At 37.4% G+C, this 20,536-nt stretch overlaps 1 protein-coding gene across 1 annotated transcript in view; it reads right to left on the bottom strand.

Moving 5' to 3' along the window:
• The window catches only part of APPBP2 (amyloid beta precursor protein binding protein 2), a 56,093-nt gene that overhangs the window by 7,151 nt on the left and 28,406 nt on the right, over positions 1 to 20,536 (bottom strand). The window contains exons 5-10 of the mRNA XM_068976939.1: positions 11,149 to 11,317; positions 7,212 to 7,301; positions 4,874 to 4,941; positions 4,688 to 4,793; positions 3,691 to 3,815; positions 642 to 727 (exon numbers count right to left, since the gene is read on the bottom strand). Coding sequence (XP_068833040.1) covers positions 642 to 727; positions 3,691 to 3,815; positions 4,688 to 4,793; positions 4,874 to 4,941; positions 7,212 to 7,301; positions 11,149 to 11,317 — 644 coding nt within the window. The remainder of the gene's footprint in view (positions 1 to 641; positions 728 to 3,690; positions 3,816 to 4,687; positions 4,794 to 4,873; positions 4,942 to 7,211; positions 7,302 to 11,148; positions 11,318 to 20,536) is intronic.

Here is a 20,536-nt window from a genome sequence, read left to right as displayed (position 1 = left end):
AAAATGCAAACTTAGAGGAGAGGTAAAGCCTAGTTCCAGAATTAAGGTAAAAGTTACTCATCATGCAAGGAATTACCACATAGGTGACCCAATCATCAGCAAAATGAAAGGCCCGTGGTAGTGACTGCAGAAGAGTTAAAAAGTAAAGAAGAAAGTGGTATGTGGTAAGAGCCTTACAACACTAAAGGTAACCTGATACGAAACTGAGTTTCAGAATCTTGCACAATAAAGGTGAAGGTGTGTGAAAACACATCTGCAGTGTCACTATGATTCTTCAATCCTCCCCTCAAAAGAAAGGAATGAATGAATGAAAGGAAAGAGAAAAAGGAAGGAAGAGGCAAGTGCAAGGAAGGAAGAAAGAAAGGTATTCTAGCCTATTAACAGTGCTGTATGAGAGAAGCAAACAACTTTTCATTATGAACCACTGGAAATTCTTAAGAGATGTGGGCAAATATGTTAAATCAGTGATTGGCTGTTTTAGCAATATACAGTCTGAGGAAATAAACAAATATTCCTATTTTATACCATATACCATCAATTTTAAAATATCAGAGAGTAGACATCTATTATAATTGACAGCTAAAGAAATCTTAAAATACATCTATCTATCTATCTATAGGAGACTAGATTACAAAGGGTACCTTTCACCCTCTTTGAAGAAGCCAAAAGAAGATGATCTTCAGGTAGGATGTGGGTAATGATACCAATAGCTCTTTCTGCATGAAACCTGCAATACAGAAGATAAATTCTGGCATTTATGTTACAAATAATTTAGGCATTAAAACACCCCATAATTTATAACATTAATACTGGTAGAATTTCTAAAACTAGCTGTGGTAAAGAACTAGTTTTTTGCTTTAACGTTCCAATCTTTTGTATACTGAGTTCCCCACCCCACCCCCTTAATTTATTTTTATTTGAAGGATAATTAAATGAACTTTTAAACATCCAGTGGATTCCCATCTATCTCCCTCATAACCAACTATCACAGCCTACAAGGCTTAATACAGCATGATCTTTCACTGGGCTACCTCTCTGGCCACATCTCCTACCAGTCTCAGAAATAATTTCCTCTTTCCCTTCTAGCCACACAGGAACTGCAGTTTTCTCAACATGTAAAGCAGTTCTAGCCCAGAATTCTTGCATTTGTTTTATTGTCTCTCTGGAATGGCTGTTCCCTGAATATCCATATGGTTTACCCTCACTGAAGTCTTTCCAGACCAGCCTATAGACAAGACCCTAAAGAAAATCTACCATCACTCTCTAAACTCAGCTTATTTTATTCTTCTTCACAGCATGTATTCTCATCTGACATGTTTGATTATTGTTTCATGGGTCATCCTGTCAAACAGAAGGCAAGTTGTCTATTTTATCTGCCAGTTCCTTTTCAAACAACTCCACACCTATTCCCATCCTTCTTGGACTGAGAGGAGATCAAACCAGTCAATCCTCAAGGACATCAGTCCTGAATATTCAATGGAAGGCCTGATGCTGAAGCTGAAACTCCAATACTTCGGTCACCTGATGTGGAGAACTGACTCATTGGAAAAGATCCTGATGCTGGGAAAGATTGAAGGCAGGAGGAGAAGGGGACAACAGAGGATAAGATGATTGGATGACATCACCAACTCGATGGACAGGAGTTTGAGTAAACTCTAGGAGTTGGTGATGGACAGGGACGCCTGGCATGCTGCAGTTCATGGGGTCGCAAAGAGTCGGACACAGCTGAGCTACTGAACTGAACTGCATCGATCATCAATTTTCTCAGATCTATCTTCCAAATTGCTGTCTCTTTGGTTGTATCTAGTCTGCTATTTAATTTGTCTACTGAGTTTTAATGTCAATGACTATTTTCCAATTCTAACTATTATAATTTGTTTTCATAGTAAGTGTTTATTAACATAATTCATACCACCACAATTTAAAGTGTACTATAGGAGGTTTGGGGCATATTTCAGAGTTATGCACCTATCACTATTAATTTCAGAATATTTTCATCCCCCTCAAAAGAAACCTTGTGCCCATTAGCAGTCACTTCATTTTCCTCCAACTCCCCCAACTCTAGGCAACCACCAATTTACTTTCTGTTTCTACAGGTTTGCCTAGTCTAGACATTTCATACAAATGAAATTATATAAATGTGGTGTGGTCTTCTTTCACTTAGCACATTGTTTTAAAGATTCATTCAAGCTGCAGCATGTCTCAGTCATTTTATGTTACTGTTTATTTTTGGCTGCTCCGTGCGGCAGGTAGGATATCAGTTCCCCAACCAGAAATAACTCATGCTCCCTGAGGTGCAAGTGTAGAGTCTTAACCACTGAACCACCGGGAAGTCCCATTTATTTGTCTTATTGAAGTATACTTGATTTACAGTGTTGTGTAAGCTTTACGTATACTGCAAAGTGACTCAGATATACATACAGTTCCCTCAGTTTATTTTTATATCTGCCTTTTCCCCTTAAGTTTCCCTCTACAGGGCCATACAGTAAACATCTCAAGATTATGTGGTACACACTCTGTCCCAACTATTCAATTCTGCTGTTGTAGCATAAAAGCAACTACAGACAAAACATGAGTGCATGAGCACTGCCAGGTTCCAATAAACCTTTATTTTGCCTTCAGACCATAGTTTGCCAACCCATTTATACCCTCAGTCATCTAAGAATCCTTACTTCATAGCATCAACCAAAACATTCTGTTAACTGATATTTTTAGTGTTCTAATCTTGTTCATCATGTCTTCTGACTCACAGAGAAAACGTTCCCTTCTTTAAAACCATTTTTTATGGTGAGTTCATCTTAGGTAGAGTTAGGTCTATGCGAAGTCTGTATGGCTTGGACTGAAGGTTAATTATTACCAAGACCTTTGTATTTTCTCCTTAAAGGCATCCTAAAAGAAATCAGCAGTCTCAAAGTACTTCTTAATGTTTTCCTCGGTTTGGGGTTTCCTGTATGCATGATGCCCAAATACAAGGGAGAAGTCTATAGCCTATAAAGTCCCCCATGAGGCTCGTTTTGTTCAACTGAGAGCCCAGCCTAAGATGGACAAACTTCCATGTCACCTCTCTTGCCAGTGGGCAGTTTCTCTCCTGGTCTACCCTTTCCCTGAGGGTGTAGCTTTGATCTTGGCTTTAAGTCACAGCCTTCTGTGGGCTAAATGCCTTATCTCTTAAAACCAGGACTGGTATTCAATCAAGGTTACAGAAACTTCTAAGGCCTTCTAGGCCTTCGCACCCCAGAACAGTTACACCATAGTTCATGCCTACCCTTTTCGGGTTTTAGTGCATTATTGGCCCTTGGGGATTTCCTCTCTCTCTCTTACAGGCTCAGTTATGCATTAAAAAAGATGACTGTCAATATTATCCAGTATTTCCGGCATGTTATGATCAAGTCTGTACACTACTGTATTAGTCAAGGAAAGATTACGGAAGGAGATACTTAAAAAAAAAAAGATTTTATATGATGATATAAAAGTCTCAATGTCAAACCACATAAGATCTAAATGAATGGCTTATAAATTGGGATGATTTTAAATGACTTCAAGAACATTTTAGGGATCTTGTTAATGTTCCAGGAGGACAACCTTAATCCATTAATTTATACGTTAAATAGTACTGTGTTAGGGAAAAAGCTAAACGAAACAGACTAGCAATAGCATTTAATTCCTCATGAAAAGGAAAGCAGAACTTACAGTGCATTGTCAAATTTCCCAGAGCTATACTGGTGAACATAAGAAGAGTAAGCCAAGTCTTCATGAGCTGTTGCTACGTGAATATTTTTGCCACCAAACACTGACTGCCGAATGTCAAGGGCGGCCTGAAAGAGTCAAGAAAATAACTGATAGTACTGTGAATCCTTAGAAAACACTACCTAGTTAAATTAAGCAGTCTAGTGACTTAAATATATATTTTATATACTCAACCCCATCAGTTTTGGAAAAAAGCTCTGCTGTAGTTAGATCACGTATATGCTTAGTGGCTTCAGTCGTGTCCGACTCTCTGTGACCCCATGGACCATGGCCTGCTAGGCTCCTCTACCCATGGGATTCTCCAGGCAAGAATATTGGAGTGGGTTGCCATTTCCTTCTCCAAATTTAGATCACAACAGAACATAAAAGTCACTCACGGCTTGATTTTCTGAAGAGTAAGTCTGAACTAAAAGGCAATGGCTCACTAAAAAAAGTCATTCACATGTCTTAGGAATTACATTAGTGTTTTTTCTCTATATCCTCTTCAGAAATAAACTATGAAATCAGGGATACCTTGTCCAGAGTGATGGCGTGACAAATCATGTACCTAACATTGACTAAGGCCTAAAATAACTGTTATCTATCCTTCTTGCTACTACAAAGGCAGCTATAATGATCTGTGCTAAAGTAACAACAAAGACATCATCTGGGTAAAAGAAAAAATTGAAAACTACTCCTAAATACTGACCCACAACTCCAAACTTTTTCCCTAGATGAGTCTCTTTAATTCCTAAAACAGTAATTCTTAAGAAGTTTTACTTCTTTAACTCCTAAAGAACTTAAGTTTTACTTCTGTTATTATTTAGTAAAATAATGGTGTGCCATATATGAGAAAGGGCTCTGAAAAAGTTATTTTTAGAGAGTAGTTCATACACCATAAACGAATTATAGGTCAGCAAGTCAATTTAGGTTGAAAGAAAAAGTGTAACTATTAACATACCTGATAAATTGCAACAGACTGACAGATATTATCTACATTGAGTAAGTAGAACCCATAATCTAGCAGTGTATCAGAATATTTTGGGTGTTTGGATCCAAAATGATCCCTATAAAAAGATACAAAACCATTAGGATATAAAGTAGAGAGAGACAATTTTAAATGGTATTTTTAATAACAATCACGTACCGTGCCAAATACACTGCATGTTTAATTAACTGCTCTGCTTTCTTAAATTCACGTTTTACAACACAAGCCTAAAGATGAAATGAAAAATTGTTAAATAACTCATAAACAGTTAATGAATGTGTTAAAATAAATACGATTTATATATTCAAACTACAATGGTTAAAAAGAAAAAAATCTTCAAACATAAATAGAAGGGATCTATTTGTAATTTCTTTCCTTCCAAGTATGTGAAAATTCCATTATAAACAGATGTGTACATATCCTGGGTAATTATAAAACTTAAAATTTTCAGTCATGCCCAGAACTAAACTGTTATAACAAAGTTACCTTAAAAAGCTCATATATTCCCATTCTTACATGTTATTAAAATAGTGGGGGGGGGGGTTGCTTATGTATTTTTGAGATTAATTGTCTGTTGCTTCATTTGTTATTATTTTCTCCCATTCTGAAGGCTGTCTTTTCACTTTGCTTATAGTTTCCTTTGTTGTGCAAAAGCTTTTAAGTTTAATTAGGTCCCATTTGTTTATTTTTGGTTTTATTTCCATTACTATGGGAGGTGGGTCATAGAGGATCCTGCTATGATTTACATCAGAGAGTGTTTTGCCTGTTTTCCTCTAGGAGCTCTATACTTTCTGATCTTACATTTAGATCTTTAATCTATGTTGAGTTTATTTTTGTGTATGGTATTAGAAAGTGTTCTAGTTTCATTCTTTTACAAGTGGTTAACCAGTTTTCCCAGCACCACTTGTTAAAGAGATTGTCCTTTCTCCATTACATATTCTTGCCTCCTTTGTCAAAGATAAGGTGTCCATAGGTGTGTGGATTTATCGCTGGGCTTTCTATTTTGTTCCACTGATCTTTGTGCCAGTACCATACTGTCTTGATGACTAGCTTTGTAGTATAGGGAAAAAAAAAAACCTAAATGAAATATATTACTTAGCTCTACTAAGCAATGTCCTGGGTGTTTTACATGCTCTGCTTCATTTAATCGAAAGGAAAAAATCAACAAGTAAGGTCTCTTCAAAATTCCCACTTTAAAGAGAACGAAACTGAGGCACAGAGACATTAATGAAGTTAGCAGTACTTCAAAGAGATGCTTTTTGGTGAGCGTATTTATCTATACTTAGAAAACTTCATGGGAAAGGGCATTTTCCATCTAGATTGTTGGGGGACAAACCCACTTTCAATTCTATTAAAAAAATTAAATGTTATTTACATCTAAAAATAAATAAATAAAATAAAATAGTGGGAGGTGGGGTGGGGAGAGAGGGTTCACCATTATTTCCTAAAGTACTTATTTATATCCCAGTGGCTTAAAACTATTTGGAAGGTTTCCATCTAATAATCTTCAAATGTACAGAATTCCAAGTATTCCTATTACTTCTTAAAATGTTCTGACTCATGGGAAAGTCAGTAGACTTTAACTCTCTAAGTATCATTTAAATACAGAATTATAAATCTTGCACATAAATTAAGCTGTCTTTATACTAAATGTATATTCAATGTTTTTTAGCTCTAATCATTACCTGAATATTTATGCTATTTACTTGCTCTAAAATGACTTACTTTACAGAAATCTTAGACTCTTCTGTCATTTTAGAAAAATTCTTCTAAATGAAATTTCCATAAGTAAAACCAGCCAAAGTGGAATATTCAAAATTGAAAAGCTCTGGGAAATACTATATCTGAAAATTATATCAATACTTTAAAGCTTCAGTTTACTAAAGCAATTTAAAAATATACTAAATGATTTCAAAGACTTAATTCATTCTGCTTTTTTTACCCAGTAAGAAGAAACATCAAGTAAGTACTGCCCATCAGGTCAAGAACAGAAAGCTATCACACTGTGAAACTGCAATACTGTGACTGAAAGATTTAATACTAGGCTATCCTTTAGGAGAAAAGTGACCAAAGCCCATACATCATGGCATAAGGAATTCGGGTTGCTGTAAAGGTTAAAGAAGCAGCCAGATTCCTGAAACTGAGCGGAAAAAATTTAGAAAATAGACGTTGGTATCCATGAGTATGCAACACTTAAGTTTTTAAATAGCAGGTGGTGGTTGCTGCTGTTCAGTCACTCAGTTGTGTCTGATTCTTTGCGACCCCATGGACTACAGCCCACCAGGCTCCTCTGTCCCTGGGATTCTCCAGGCAAGAATACTGGAGTGAGCTGCCATTTCTTTCTTTGAAAGATCTTCCCAGATCAGGGATTGAATCTGTGTCTCCTGCATTGGCAGGCAGAGCCACTAGGAAAGCCCCCAAATAGTATGTTAACTAACACAAATTTGAAGCTTATTAAACTCTATAATCCATTTAATAATTCTAACATCATATTTACCTTGGAAGCTTGTCTTAAAACGTCCACCACAACTCTGACTGGCAAGCCTGCTGTGATCTCCTTCATTGCCTCAATGCACCATCTGTACGCCTGAAAAATTCACAGAAGAGCAAGCCCTGTGACAGTGTTCAGTGAGACGCTTACGACTCCCCGCAAGCTCTCAGGCGCCTGAGTGAGAAGACACACACAATACGCACACTTAAACTTCCTCTCAGAGGCCGAGTTTTTTTAGAAGTATGCTTGTTACGTTTTCTTTGGATATGTGACACATATTCAGGACATCAGAAGCAGGTTCTCTCTGTCCCAGAGCCTCGGCACAGGCCATTTCCTCTGCCTTACAATACATTCCCCTCCTTCCCGCAACCCCCTAAACCACCTAGGCTGTCCTTCAGGTTTCAGCCCTGGACAAGGTTTCCTGTACTTTCCTCCCCCTACTGTGGCACTTCTTTGCTATACTGTTATACTATAATCGCTTGTGTAGTTGAGTGCTCACTTTGTGCTAGCTATTGTTCTAAGCATTTTATGTGCAGTAATACAGTTAACCAACACAACACCTCTTTGAGACAGTATCACACAATGTGCTAGGACCTAGGTATCTAGTAGGGAACAAAAATAAAATGTCGTTCATCTCCTAGTGCTTAGCAGGGTGGAGGGTGGGGAAGCAAAATTACTCTGGATAGTAAGAACTGCTTCAAGGAAACAAAAAGTATTACAAAAAGATCATAACAATGTGGGGAAAACCACCTGAAAATTAGAAAGTAAACATTTGTTTTCTTCTATAAGCTTCCACCTCTTTCATTCCACCTAAAAGATGTTAACTATTCAGAAGCAATTTTGATGCAAAAATGAAACAGGAAAAAATAAGCAAAAATGATTTGGGTTAAAATAAACCTCGTTTGTAAGATAAGCTGATTTTGCCCCAGTAAGAGCGTAAAATCTGTGGTAAACTGTAATATTGGTTTTGAAATATTTACTGTCCCTCCTTGAGGAAAGATAAAACTTCCTTTTCACATTAAAAATTTCCTTTAGCCAAAATATTAATTAAAATATAAGCAGAGTTGATGTGAAATGTGCCATTTCTAGGAGAAAGCTTCAAGAACCAGTAATTCCTTCCCCATACTGCTTTTGCCTTTGCTCCAATGCTGGTGATGTTCTAGATAGAGGCTGCTCCACAACATGTGGGTTTTGATCAACGTGTAGATATGATGTGAAGCAGAGCCACAGAGAGACCAAGACAGGACACAACATGAGCAAGAAATCAACTGGTATTATTCCAATCAGTGCTGTTTGGAGGTTGATATTATCTTGGTATTTCCTAGACTATATGGACTAAGAGGAGAATATGCTGATAATTCATCAAACTATATCCTCAAGATTTGTGTACTTTTCTGTAGGTATCAATGACAAATTTATAAACTATCAAAATTACACAAGAAATATCTCTAGACTTAAATGTTCCTCATGAATGTGCAGTGAATTCCAAAGATCATGAATAAAATATAGTATGTTGCTGTTGGTTGCCATTTAGTTGCTAAGTCGTGTCTGATTCTTTTTGTGTGTGTGTGTGTGTCTGATTCTTTTGCAGCCCCATGGATTGTAGCCCATTAGGTTCCTCTGTTTATGATATTTTCCAGGCAAGAATACGGGGGTGGGTTGCCATTTCCTTCTCCAGTATAATACCTCCCAATTCAAATGTTCAGAAAGAAAATAACTATCACTTAAACAGTAACTGCTGGTAAACAAAGTGGAAACTGGTGAATAAAAGATATTTCTGTTCCACTGAATATACTGGTGAGTCTGGATAGAAGAAGATGGGCCTAGAGCTGAGTACAGGAGTAAAAAATGGCAAGACATGATTCACTTTACAGAACAGAAAGAAGGGTGCAGGGGAGTATGAGAAACAGAGATGAAAAGAAAGAATGAAAGAGCAATCAGAGACAGCCAAGATGAGGAGGACATACGTGGAGAGATAAAAAGATGGTCGTGGTGGGGCACCTAAAGAACTTAGCCATGTCTCATGGCTTGCAGGATCTTAGTTCCCCCACCAGGGACTGAATTTGGGTCCTCTGCAGTGGAAATGCCAAAGTTCTAACCACCAGGGAATTCCCAAAAGAACTTTTAAGGCAGGCAAATACCATTGCTGTATACTTCATTCTCATTTCCATAAAGGCTGTCCACACAAAGGCCTTTTATGAATGGGGTTCTTTGGTTTTGGTGTGTAAAATAACAGAAAGGGGCCAAATTCTATATCTAGACTGATAAGCTTTGGAACAGTTACTGCATAAAAGGGGCAGCAAAACAATTCATCGACAGAACTGATTCAGCAGACACAAGAATTCAGCATCAAAAAGAACCAGAAAAAAATATATAAACCTTCTGAGAAAATGTAGGCATGCTGATTAGGATTTTATATTTTAATAAATAAGCTTGATGACTAAAAATAAAGTTTCCCCCCAACGTTACTGAAGTATAACTGACAAATAAAACTTGTATATATTTAAGGTGTACAAGATTTGATATATATATACACTGTGAAATGAGTATCACAATCAATCTAATTAACACATGCATCACCTCAGTGTTCTCTTTTTTGTGTGTGATGAACACATTTAAGAGCTATTTCTAGCAAACTTCAAATATACATATAGTATTAACTACAGTCAGCATGCTATAATTATATCCTCAGAACTTACTCATCTTAGAATGAAATATTAAGCTTTGAAAAATAGTTAATGTAAACAATGAGGCATGCCTCTTTGGAACAGCCACAATCTATAACACTGACAACATCAAATGCTGGCAAGGGTATGGAGTAACAGGAGCTCTCACTCCTTCCTGGTGGGAGCGTATGCTGGTAGAGACAATCTGGCAGTTTCTTAAAAAAACTTGCAAACTCTCACCATGCACTTCAACAAAAGCATTCTTTGATAATGCCTTCTCTGATAAATATTAAAAGCAGGATGATCCTAGCTTTGGGGTTGTAAACATCACTTTACAATTATTCTCTAATTAGAATAAAAAAAAATAGAATCTCTAATTTTACTTCTAATGGTAACTTTCCTTTAAATGTGAAATATAGACATATATATTTACATTGCAGGGAAAAAATTGACATTAGGGCAATTTTAAAATATTAAAGCTAAAGGACAGCTATCTGACAGTGCAAAATAATTATGATATTCTTCTATAAATAAAGTAACCTTGTAAAAGAGTTAAGCCCACACAGCTCACTTTTCAACTATGTATTCATTAGCACCAAAGCCTTAATTTAATATTATAAAGCCAAAATGGAGGCTACTACTTTCTGATAACTCAGAGATAGAAGCGAAACAATGCAATTAAAGTATAAATAAAATCTAGGTTCCCAATGAAATGAATGCCTTCAAGTTATGAGAGTTCACCCAGAGCTCAGTTCAGTTCAGTTGCTCAGTCGTGTCTGACTCTGCAACCCCATGAATCACAGCACGCCAGGCCTCCCCGTCCATCACCAGCTCCAGGAGTTCACTCAGACTCACGTCCATCGAGTTAGTGATGCTATCCAGCCATCTCATCCTCTGTCGTCCCCTTTTCCTCCTGCCCCCAATCCCTCCCAGCATCAGAGTCTTTTCCAATGAGTCAACTCTTCGCATGAGGTGCTACACAACCAATAATAAAACACCCACTGAAGGTTCATTTAACAGAGCATGCTGTCAAAATAATTTAGGCAGAAGTACATTTAGTCAAATTAAAGACATGTAAAATTTTACACGTGTATGTTTAAAATCCATCTCACAGAATACTCCTTTTGCCTATTCAAAATATTCCATTACAAATGTATATTGCTTTATGTAAACCCAGTATGTGAAAATGAGATTAAGACAAATATGAGATTATATGACTTATTTTCAGTTTAACAGTTACTTACTAGTTATAATGGAATATACTTCAAAACACTCACCTCATCATAGTGACTTTTTGCAAATAGGAGTGCACACAGTTCTCCATAGAGTGCAGCTTTGTTTGCTTGCTGGCCATGTTTTGAGAGTTTATCCATATATGTCTGAGCTAACTTAAACGTTTCTTCACCCAAATGGTATTTGCAGTTTCCATTTCGCACATGAAGCAATCTGCAATTGCACAAATAATATGAGCCTATTTCTGATAGCTATCTTCTATATGGTAGACTTGGTAATCTCTTATAGATGGCTATGTAGCACCCAAACGAGTTAAGGTCACCAGACAGAAGAAACGAGGCAGTACTGGAAAACAACCGTCCGGCTCCAGCGGGGACTGACTAATACACAGAAAGAAGCGTATGTTCATCCCAGAAAGCTACTGATGATTAATCTGATCCAACGTTGATTCCTTATCCTCTCTAAATATTTTGTATACTTTGTGCACTCATCATGTACTACATGTATTACTTAAACTCTCTTTGTTCCAAATCCCAAAGTAATACAGTTTTATTATAAGAGATTTGGAAAATAATGAAGACAAAATGCTTAATTCAATTATCTTTCTAGTAAGACAAGTTTACTGACAAAGGTGGTACTGCCAGTTCTTTCTTTCATAACCTTTATCCTCTATGATGGAAAAATAGAGAATTTTTTACACACAAGTATCTGCAAAACCATGCTGATTATCTAGTGATATGTAAGAGTAGTAAAATGCCTTAGCTCAGACTGAGGTCAAGAAAGCAACAGGCTATACATCTGTACAGACCATATATGAGACAGAACACTGTGAGGACTTGACATATATTTAAGAATCTATTATGATGTTGGCTAAAACATTACATCCATATATCATGCCAATATAATTTTATGAAAATGCTCAGCTCTGAGAGGGAACAAGGTATAAACATCATTTAAAAGAAAACCAAGTGGAAAATAAATAAATGAATGAAAACCAAGTTTAAAAAAAAAAGGAAAAGAAAACCAAGTATGGAGAGGTTAGGAAGCATTCTTCAGGAGTATTAAATGAAACCCAGATATTTCTAACTTTTATATCTATTCCAAAAATACTAACAGATCAATGACCCAAGATGAGAAAGGCAGTAACAATCTTCTGATCTCTAGCTTTCTGTTGTATAGTCAGGAAAAAAGAGAATAATTTTATTATTTTTAGAAAGTGAAGTACAGTTGATTTACTATATTGTATTAACATAATTCCCTATGCCATACAGTAAGACCTGTTGTTTATCCAGTCTATATATACCAGTTTGCATCTGCCAATGCCAAACTCCCAATTCATCCCTCTCCCTCCCCCTAGGCAATCACCAATCTATTCTAAGAGAGTACTTTGGGGGACTTTCCTGGTAGTCCAGTGGCTAAGACTGTGTGTGCTCCTAATGCAGGGGCCCAGGTCTGACGCCTGGTCAGGGAACTAGATCCTGTATGCTGCAAAGAAAGATCTGACATGTCACAAGTTAGACCCAGCGCAGCCAAAAATAAAAAGAGTAATTCTAAATCATCAGGATTATTCAATAAGGTGGAACATTACACAATGTGCATCCTTCCAACACTCACCATACAATTAACTGCTTTTAGAAAGACTAAAAGCCTTATATAAAACAACACAGTGTATCACTCTAATGGCAGAAAATAAAGAGGAACTAAACAGCCTCTTGATGAGGGTTAAAGCAGCTGGCTTTAAAACTCAACATTCAAAAAACTAAATCATGGCATTCAGTCCCATCACTTTGTGGCAAATAGATGGGGACAAGTGGAAACAGCAATAGATTTTATTTTCTTGTGCTCCAAAATCACTGTGACTATAACCACAAAATTAAAAGATGCTTGCTCCTTGGAAGAAAAGCTATGATAAACCTAGAGAGTGTATCAAAAAGCAGAGACATCACTTTGCTGACAAAGGTCTGTATGTACAGTCAAAGCTACGGTTTTTCCAGTAGTCGTGTATGGATGTGGGACTTGGACCATAAAGAAAGTTGAGTGCCAAAGAACTGATGCTTTTGAATTGTGATGGCAGAGAAGACTCTTGAGAGTCCTTTAGACTGCAAGGAGATCAAACGAGTCAATCCTAAAGGAAATCAACCCTGAATACTCATTGTTAGGACTGATGCTAAAGCTGAAGCTCCATTACTTTGGCCACCTGATACCAAGAGTCAAATAAGACCCTGATATGGGGAAAGACTGAGAGCAAGAGGAGAAAGGGGTGGCAGAGGATGAGATGGTTAGAAAGCATCAATGTCTCAATGGATATGAGTCTGAGCAAACTCTGGGAGATAGTGAAGGACAGGGAGGCCTGACCTGCTGCAGTTCATGGGGTCACAAAGAGACAGTGATGACTAAGCAACTGAACAATAGCAACAAGGTTAATCAAACATTCTGAATGAAGTATCTTTCATGATACCAAATTTCTTTTTTTTCCCCATTTATTTATCTTAGTATTTACTTGGCTGAACAGGTCTGAGTTGCAGTATGTGGGATGTTTACTTGTGGCATGCAGGATTTTTTTTTTTTTCCTTAGCTGTGGTGTGCAGGATCCAGTACCCTGATCAGGGACCGAACATGGGCCTCCTGCACTAGCAGCATGGAGTCTTACCCAATGATCACCAGGGAAGCCCCCAAATTTCAACTTGAAGAAAAAATATATGTAATTATCAGGTGAGTGGATTAGATTTATACTTTAAACCAGAAATATAAAAGTAGAAAAAAATATATGTTTGGTATACAGACTTTTCATGCTAAAGTAATACAAAATAAAGAGACACTGTCATTTGACAAATTGCTGATTTAATAACCCAGAGTTTGCAATGATCCCTGCCACAATGAAAAAAAAAGTGAAATCTAGTAAAGAGAGAATCTATGACCATCAGGAGCTTCATTCTAACTCTGCAGGCACTACAGAATGGGGAAGACAGCCTCTTCAAAAAATGGTGTTGAGAAAATTGGGCAGCAACACACAAAAGAATCAAAGTGGACTACCTGCTCACACTATGCACAAAACTAAATTCAAAACAGATGAAAGGCATGAGTGTAAGCCCTGAAACCATAAAACTTCTAGAAGAAAACACAGGCAGTAAGCTCTCTAACATCAATCTTACTAATTTTTTTTTTGTTAATATGTCTCCTCAGGCAAGGGAAACAAGAACACAAATAAATACATGGGAACACATCAAACTAAAAAGCTTTTGCACAGCAAGGAAATCTATCAAAAAACCAATTCTGGTTACCTACTGAATTGGAGAAGATACTTGCAAACAATGTATCTGATAGGGGGTTAATATCCAAAATATACAAAGAATCCACACAACATCACCAAAACAAAGAACCTGATTAAAAAATGGACAGAAGTTCCTGGATATTTATCCAAACAAACACATTAATTAGAAAAGAGGTATGCACCCCTATGCTCACTGCAGCATTATTTACAATAGCCAAAATATGGGCGCTACCTAAGTGTCCACCAACAGATGAATGGATAAAGAAGGTGTGGTATATATACACAATAATAAAGGAACGAAACCTTGCCATCTACAATAACATGGATGGACCTAGAGGCTATTATGTTAAGTGAAATGAATCAGAGTGAAAGACAAATACTGAACAACTTCACTTATACTTGTAATCTAAAAAACAAATGAACATTACAAACAGAAACAGAGTTACAGACACACAGAATGAACAGGTGGTTGCCAGAGGGGAATGAGTACAGAAAGAAACACGTGAAAGAGGTTAAGAGGTACAAACTTCTCGCTGCAAGAGTCACAGGTATGTCATGTACAATATGGAGAATATTGTCAATAAGTTTGTAAAATCTCTGTATGGTGACACATTATAACTAGGCTTATCTGGTGATCATTCTGAGTTATACAGAAATATTGAATCACTATGTCGTGTAACAGGAACTAAGAAGAGTATTGTGGATCAATTATACGTTAAAAACAAACCCATGGAAAAAGAGATCAGATTTGCGATTAGCAAAGGTGGGAGGTAGGAGGAGAGGAAGTGGACGAAGGCAGACAAAAGTTGCACATTTCCAGTCTTAAGTATGAGGGCTGTTAATTTAATGATAAAAGAACATTACAGTATGTTAAACATATAAAAGTTGTTAAGTGTCAATCCCAAGAATTTTCATCACAAGGAAAAATTTTTTATATTTCTTTAATATTGAACCTACATGAGGTAACAGATGTTCCTTAAACTTGTGATAATCACTTCACAATGTATCTAAGTCAAACCACGGTGTTGCACACCATCTTGCATGTATACAGTACTGTATATCAGTTACATCTCAGGAAAACTGGAAGGGAAAGAACTTCATTCTATTGGGGAATGGTGTATTAAGGTAGGCAGACAGACATCAATAATAAGACATTTAAAGATAAATGCTATGAGGATGATAAAAAAAAATAGGGTTATATGATCAAAACCTTCTTAAAGGAGGGGCTTAGAGCAGACAGAAGAATTCTCTTCTGTCTGTAGAAATAACATCTGAGCTGACACTTAAATGTAAGAGGTAATCATGTGCAGATCTTGGGAAACATGTTCCAAACAAGTGCAAAGGCCCTGAGAAAGGGAAAATATTTGATCCTTGGTTGCACCAGAAGTTTCTTGGATCCTGCATCCTGCTCATTGTAAGCCCAGATGAACACACAGACCCTGAAGAGTCTACATATGTTGAATTTGCCCTTTTGTTTCAATAGATAATCAGCAGAGACTGGAGAAAATATCAAGCTGTGCTTTTTTTAGCATGAAATACTTAGTTTGCTACCCCCATCATATGCCAATTACTAACTTTCAGAAACTTACTTTTAGGGAGAATACCTACAGTGAAGTTTGCTGGAAATGCAGTTACTAGTATTGTATAAATGATTGGTGAGCATGTTTCATTCTCTAAATTTAATTTTTTTTTCTCATTCAGCCATTTGGATAACTATCAAATCTGTATTTTCTTATTCCAGTCCTTTTTTCTCAAGGATTTTTTTTCCCCTCCTGGACTGTTGTAATTTCTTCTGTCTGGGTTGCCTTACCTCCAGTCTTGGCTTTACTGTAATCCATTCTGCACACTATAACCACAGCTGTCTTTCTAAAATTTTACTGTTTAATATGGTAACCATTAACCACCTGTGACTATTTAACATTAAGAATTAAAAGTCAGTCCTTAGTTACACTGGGCATATTTCAGATACTCATTAGCCTCTTGTGGCTACTAAATTGAGTAGAGCAGATATGGAACATTTCAGTTGGTTTTATTAGACTGTGTTGTCCTACAACAGAAATCATCTCACTCACTTTTGCAGCCAGAATGCCTTACTGTGTCAGATTAGACCCTATGAAAATCTTTTGTTTTCTCTACTGTGGACTTCCCTGATAGCCCAGTTGATAAAGAATCCACCTGCAATGCAGAAGACCCCGGTTCGATCCCTGGGTCGGGAAGACCCCCTGGAGAAGGGAAAGGCTACCCACTCCGATATTCTTGGAGTTCCCTTGTGGCTCAGCTGGTAAAGAATCTGCCTGCAATGCAGGAGACCTGGATTCGATCCCTGGGCTGGGAAGATCCCTGGAGAAAGGAAAGGCTACCCACTCCAGTAGTCTAGCCTGGAGAATTCCATTGACAGTCCATAGGGTCGCAAAGAGTCAGACATGACTGAGCGACTTTCACTTCACAACCCCTGGTCAAAGGCCACTAGTTTATAAATATATTTACTATAAGACTGAGCAAGATAACTAGTTTTAGACAGACATGACCAAAGTATGTTAAGAGTAAACCTGAAGGGAAAAAAAATTCTCCCCTGCTTATCCAAGTGTATTTTTTTATGAATCATCTTGCATTTCTGTAACATTTTCATCACTCCAGACACTCTATAATATACAATAGCTTCCCATTCGCTCTGTACATCCCCCAGCTGCTGGAAACCTCAATCTACTTCTTGTTTCTATAAATTTATCTATTCTAGATATTTAAGTAAAATCACACAATATTTGTGTTTTTGTATCTGTCATATTTCACTTAGAATATTACTTTCAAAACTCACCTATATTGTAGCATATATCAAAATTGGTTGAATACATTTTGCTGTATATCCACAACTGACTCTTGAACAATGTGGAGGTTGGGGGACTGACTCTTTTGGGCAGTAAAAAAAAATCCTCATATAAGTTTACAGTCAGGCCTTTGTATCCATGGATTCAACCAAGAGTAGACCGTGTAGTCTGTATTATGTATGTACTGAAAAAAAAATCTGTGTATTAAGTGGACACTCAACAGTTCAAACCCATGTTGCTTAAGGGTTCTTTTGTCGACGGATACTTGAGTCATTTCTACGTTTTGACCAGTGTGAAACATTCTGCAATGATCACTAGCATATAGGTATCTGTTTGCATCCCAGTTTTCAATTCTTTGGGATATATATACCTAGGGCTGAAACTGCTGGGTTATATGGTACCTTCTGTGCTCATCTTTTAAAGAAACCACCAAACTATTCCACAGCAGCTGCTCCATTTTACATTCTCACTAGCAATGAACAAGGATTCTAGTTTTGCCACATTTTTAAAAAAATTATTTTTAAAATTTCCCTTCTGGTCCTGGACTTTTCTGATTTCTGATTCAGTCAATTTGCTACAGATTTCATTAAGAATTTCTATTTTTCTCTTGGGTCAGTTTAGGTAACTGTGTATTTCTAGGAAATACCTATCTGGTGTGGTTTTAATTTTAAATGGGGGAGCAAAGCCCTGTGAGAGGAGGCAGATACTGCTGGCTCCCTAACCAAGGCATTTTCCTCATCTCATGCTTATTGGTAGAACCCTGATTTTGTGAGGCACTGACTCCTTTCTTGTAGGACTCATGAGTAAATCACTAGTTTAAGCCAATTCTAACATAGCAATCCTATTCAGATTGCCAGTGACTGATTCAGAGGTAAACAAATGATCTAGCTCTGCCTAATGAGACACAAGGGTAGGTCAGCTTAGTGGTTTCCAAGAAAGGCTCTTTTGTCATCACAGATAAAATACAGTCTTTCTTCTGCTGGACAATGTGCAATCTGCATGGGATACCTCAAACCACAGGAGCATTCTTACAACCACTGGAGATAGAGGAGTGAAAAGATGGGGAAAACCTAGTACCCTGATAACCTCTATGAATTCTGAATTAACCTACTTTGGAGATACTCGACTTCTACATATATTTTTAAAATCAAATTGTGTTTTTAGGGTGTACTGCTTACGTGCCTGTGTGTGTGCATGCTCAGTCAGGTCTGACTCTCTGTGTCCCCATGGACAGTAGCTCGTCAAGCTCCGCTGTCCAAGCCATAGAGGGCTGCTATCTTAACTTGCTATACCTGCGTTTGTGACCTTTTTGTTTGTGGACTGTACGTTTTATTATCAACATCCTTTTAAATCAACTAATGGGCTTTTTATACTGAATTCTGCTTTTATTGTTGATATTACTGTTTGAGGCTATTTCTTTTAACAGTATATAGCCGGGTTTCATTTTTGCACCTTCTTGGCAGTCACCGTCTCTTAGGGAAATTGAGACCATTTTTTTCCTGTGGTCATGTATGGATGTGAGAGTTGGACTGTGAAGAAGGCTGAGTGCCAAAGAATTGATGCTTTTGAACTGTGGTGTTGGAGAAGACTCTTGAGAGTCCCTGGGACTGCAAGGAGATCCAACCAATCCATTCTGAAGGAGATCAGCCCTGGGATTTCTTTGGAAGGAATGATGCTAACGCTGAAACTCCAGTACTTTGGCTGCCTCATGCGAAGAGTTGACTCATTGGAAAAGACTCTGATGCTGGGAGGGATCGGGGGCAGAAGGAGAAGGGGACGACAGAGGATGAGATGGCTGGATAGCATCACGGACTCGATGGACACGAGTCTGAGGGAACTCCAGGAGTTGGTGATGGACAGGGAGGCCTGGCGTGCTGCAATTCATGGGGTCGCGAAGAGTCGGACACGACTGAGCAACTGAACTGAACATGTACTGTAATGACACTTGTATTTGGTTTTCCCATTTTTCATTTATCAATACTTAGCTATGTCCTCTGTTCTCTTTGCTTGTATCTTGCCTGGACAAGTCTTCAATCATTCTTACCACTCCACTCTCAGTATTCTAATTTGGAATGTCTATCATGTTTTTCCATCAATCAATTTATTATATACCCTTCCCTAAGCACTGACAATGTTTGAACATTAAATAATGACAGCCATTCATATTCCCCTCACCAAGATGAGACTTTTATAATACTTCCTTATAGTACTACATTTTTCCAAATACATACTTTTAAAATAGGCTATCATATATGCCCAGTATAAAGCAACCTGAACATAATAACATCAGCCTCCACCTTCCATCCAAAAAGGTTTTCTGCCAACTTGAACATATTAAGTTTTAGGGATATATATGATAAAATTTTGAAATCTCTAATATTTAAATCATCTTTATGTTATAAATATTTTAAACCTAAATTAAATTTTTAAAACTTCTCTTCCTTGAAAATTTATGAAATGTTACCAAACTATTCACATGCATCTTAAAAGATTTATTTTCATCATCAAACTACTTTTTCAATCACCTAACAGTTTTTCAGAGTAAAACATTTTCACTTGTTTGAAAATTAGCACTTTTGAGCCTGGTATAATGTTACTAGAAATTTTATCCAAAGGTACCATCAACCATTTGCAAAGAATTAAGATCACTGGGCTTTCTCATCCTGCCTAAGACAAGTGGACATCCATAATTTCTGCAACCAAACCACTTAATCCATTACCTTTCAAAGAAATATTCAAGAAGCCAGTTAATAAAGATATCTAACACAACTATGAGGCTATGACCTCCAGAGTAATTCTAAATGTATTAAACTCCAATACTTTCTTTCTTTCTGGCTCATGGGGTCTTCCTTTTTGCTTGCAGGCTTTCTCTAGGTGTGGTGCACAGGTGTCTCACTGCAGTGGCTTCTCTCACTGTGGAGCACGGGCTCTAGAGCACACGGGCTTCAGTAGCTGCCTCACATGAACTATAGAGCACAGGCTCTGTAGTTGCAGAGCATGGGCTTAGCTGCCCCAGGGCATGTGGAATCTTTCCAGACCAGGGATCGAACCCATTTCCCCTGCATTGGCAGGCAGATTCTTAACCACCGGACCACCAGGCAAGTTCTTCATTACTTTCTTAAAAAGAAAATTCGGGCAGGTGACCTCTATGAGTTTCCCGATGCTGGCACAGGCTAAGTTTTTAGGTTAACGTTTCTTTCCCAAATAGTATTTTGTTGTTCAAAACAACAGACTTGAAAGAACATCACATAATATGAGGGGCTTCGTAAGGCAACTCTTTTCAATTTTCAGGGGGAAAAAGAAAATCATCTTACATTTAATAGTAGGTGGTAACTG

This window comes from Capricornis sumatraensis, chromosome 8, assembly GCF_032405125.1.
Source record: "Capricornis sumatraensis isolate serow.1 chromosome 8, serow.2, whole genome shotgun sequence".
Classification (NCBI taxonomy): Eukaryota; Metazoa; Chordata; class Mammalia; order Artiodactyla; family Bovidae; genus Capricornis; species Capricornis sumatraensis.
Note: the sequence above shows the minus strand (reverse complement) of the source record. Positions and strands in the feature narration are given on the sequence as shown.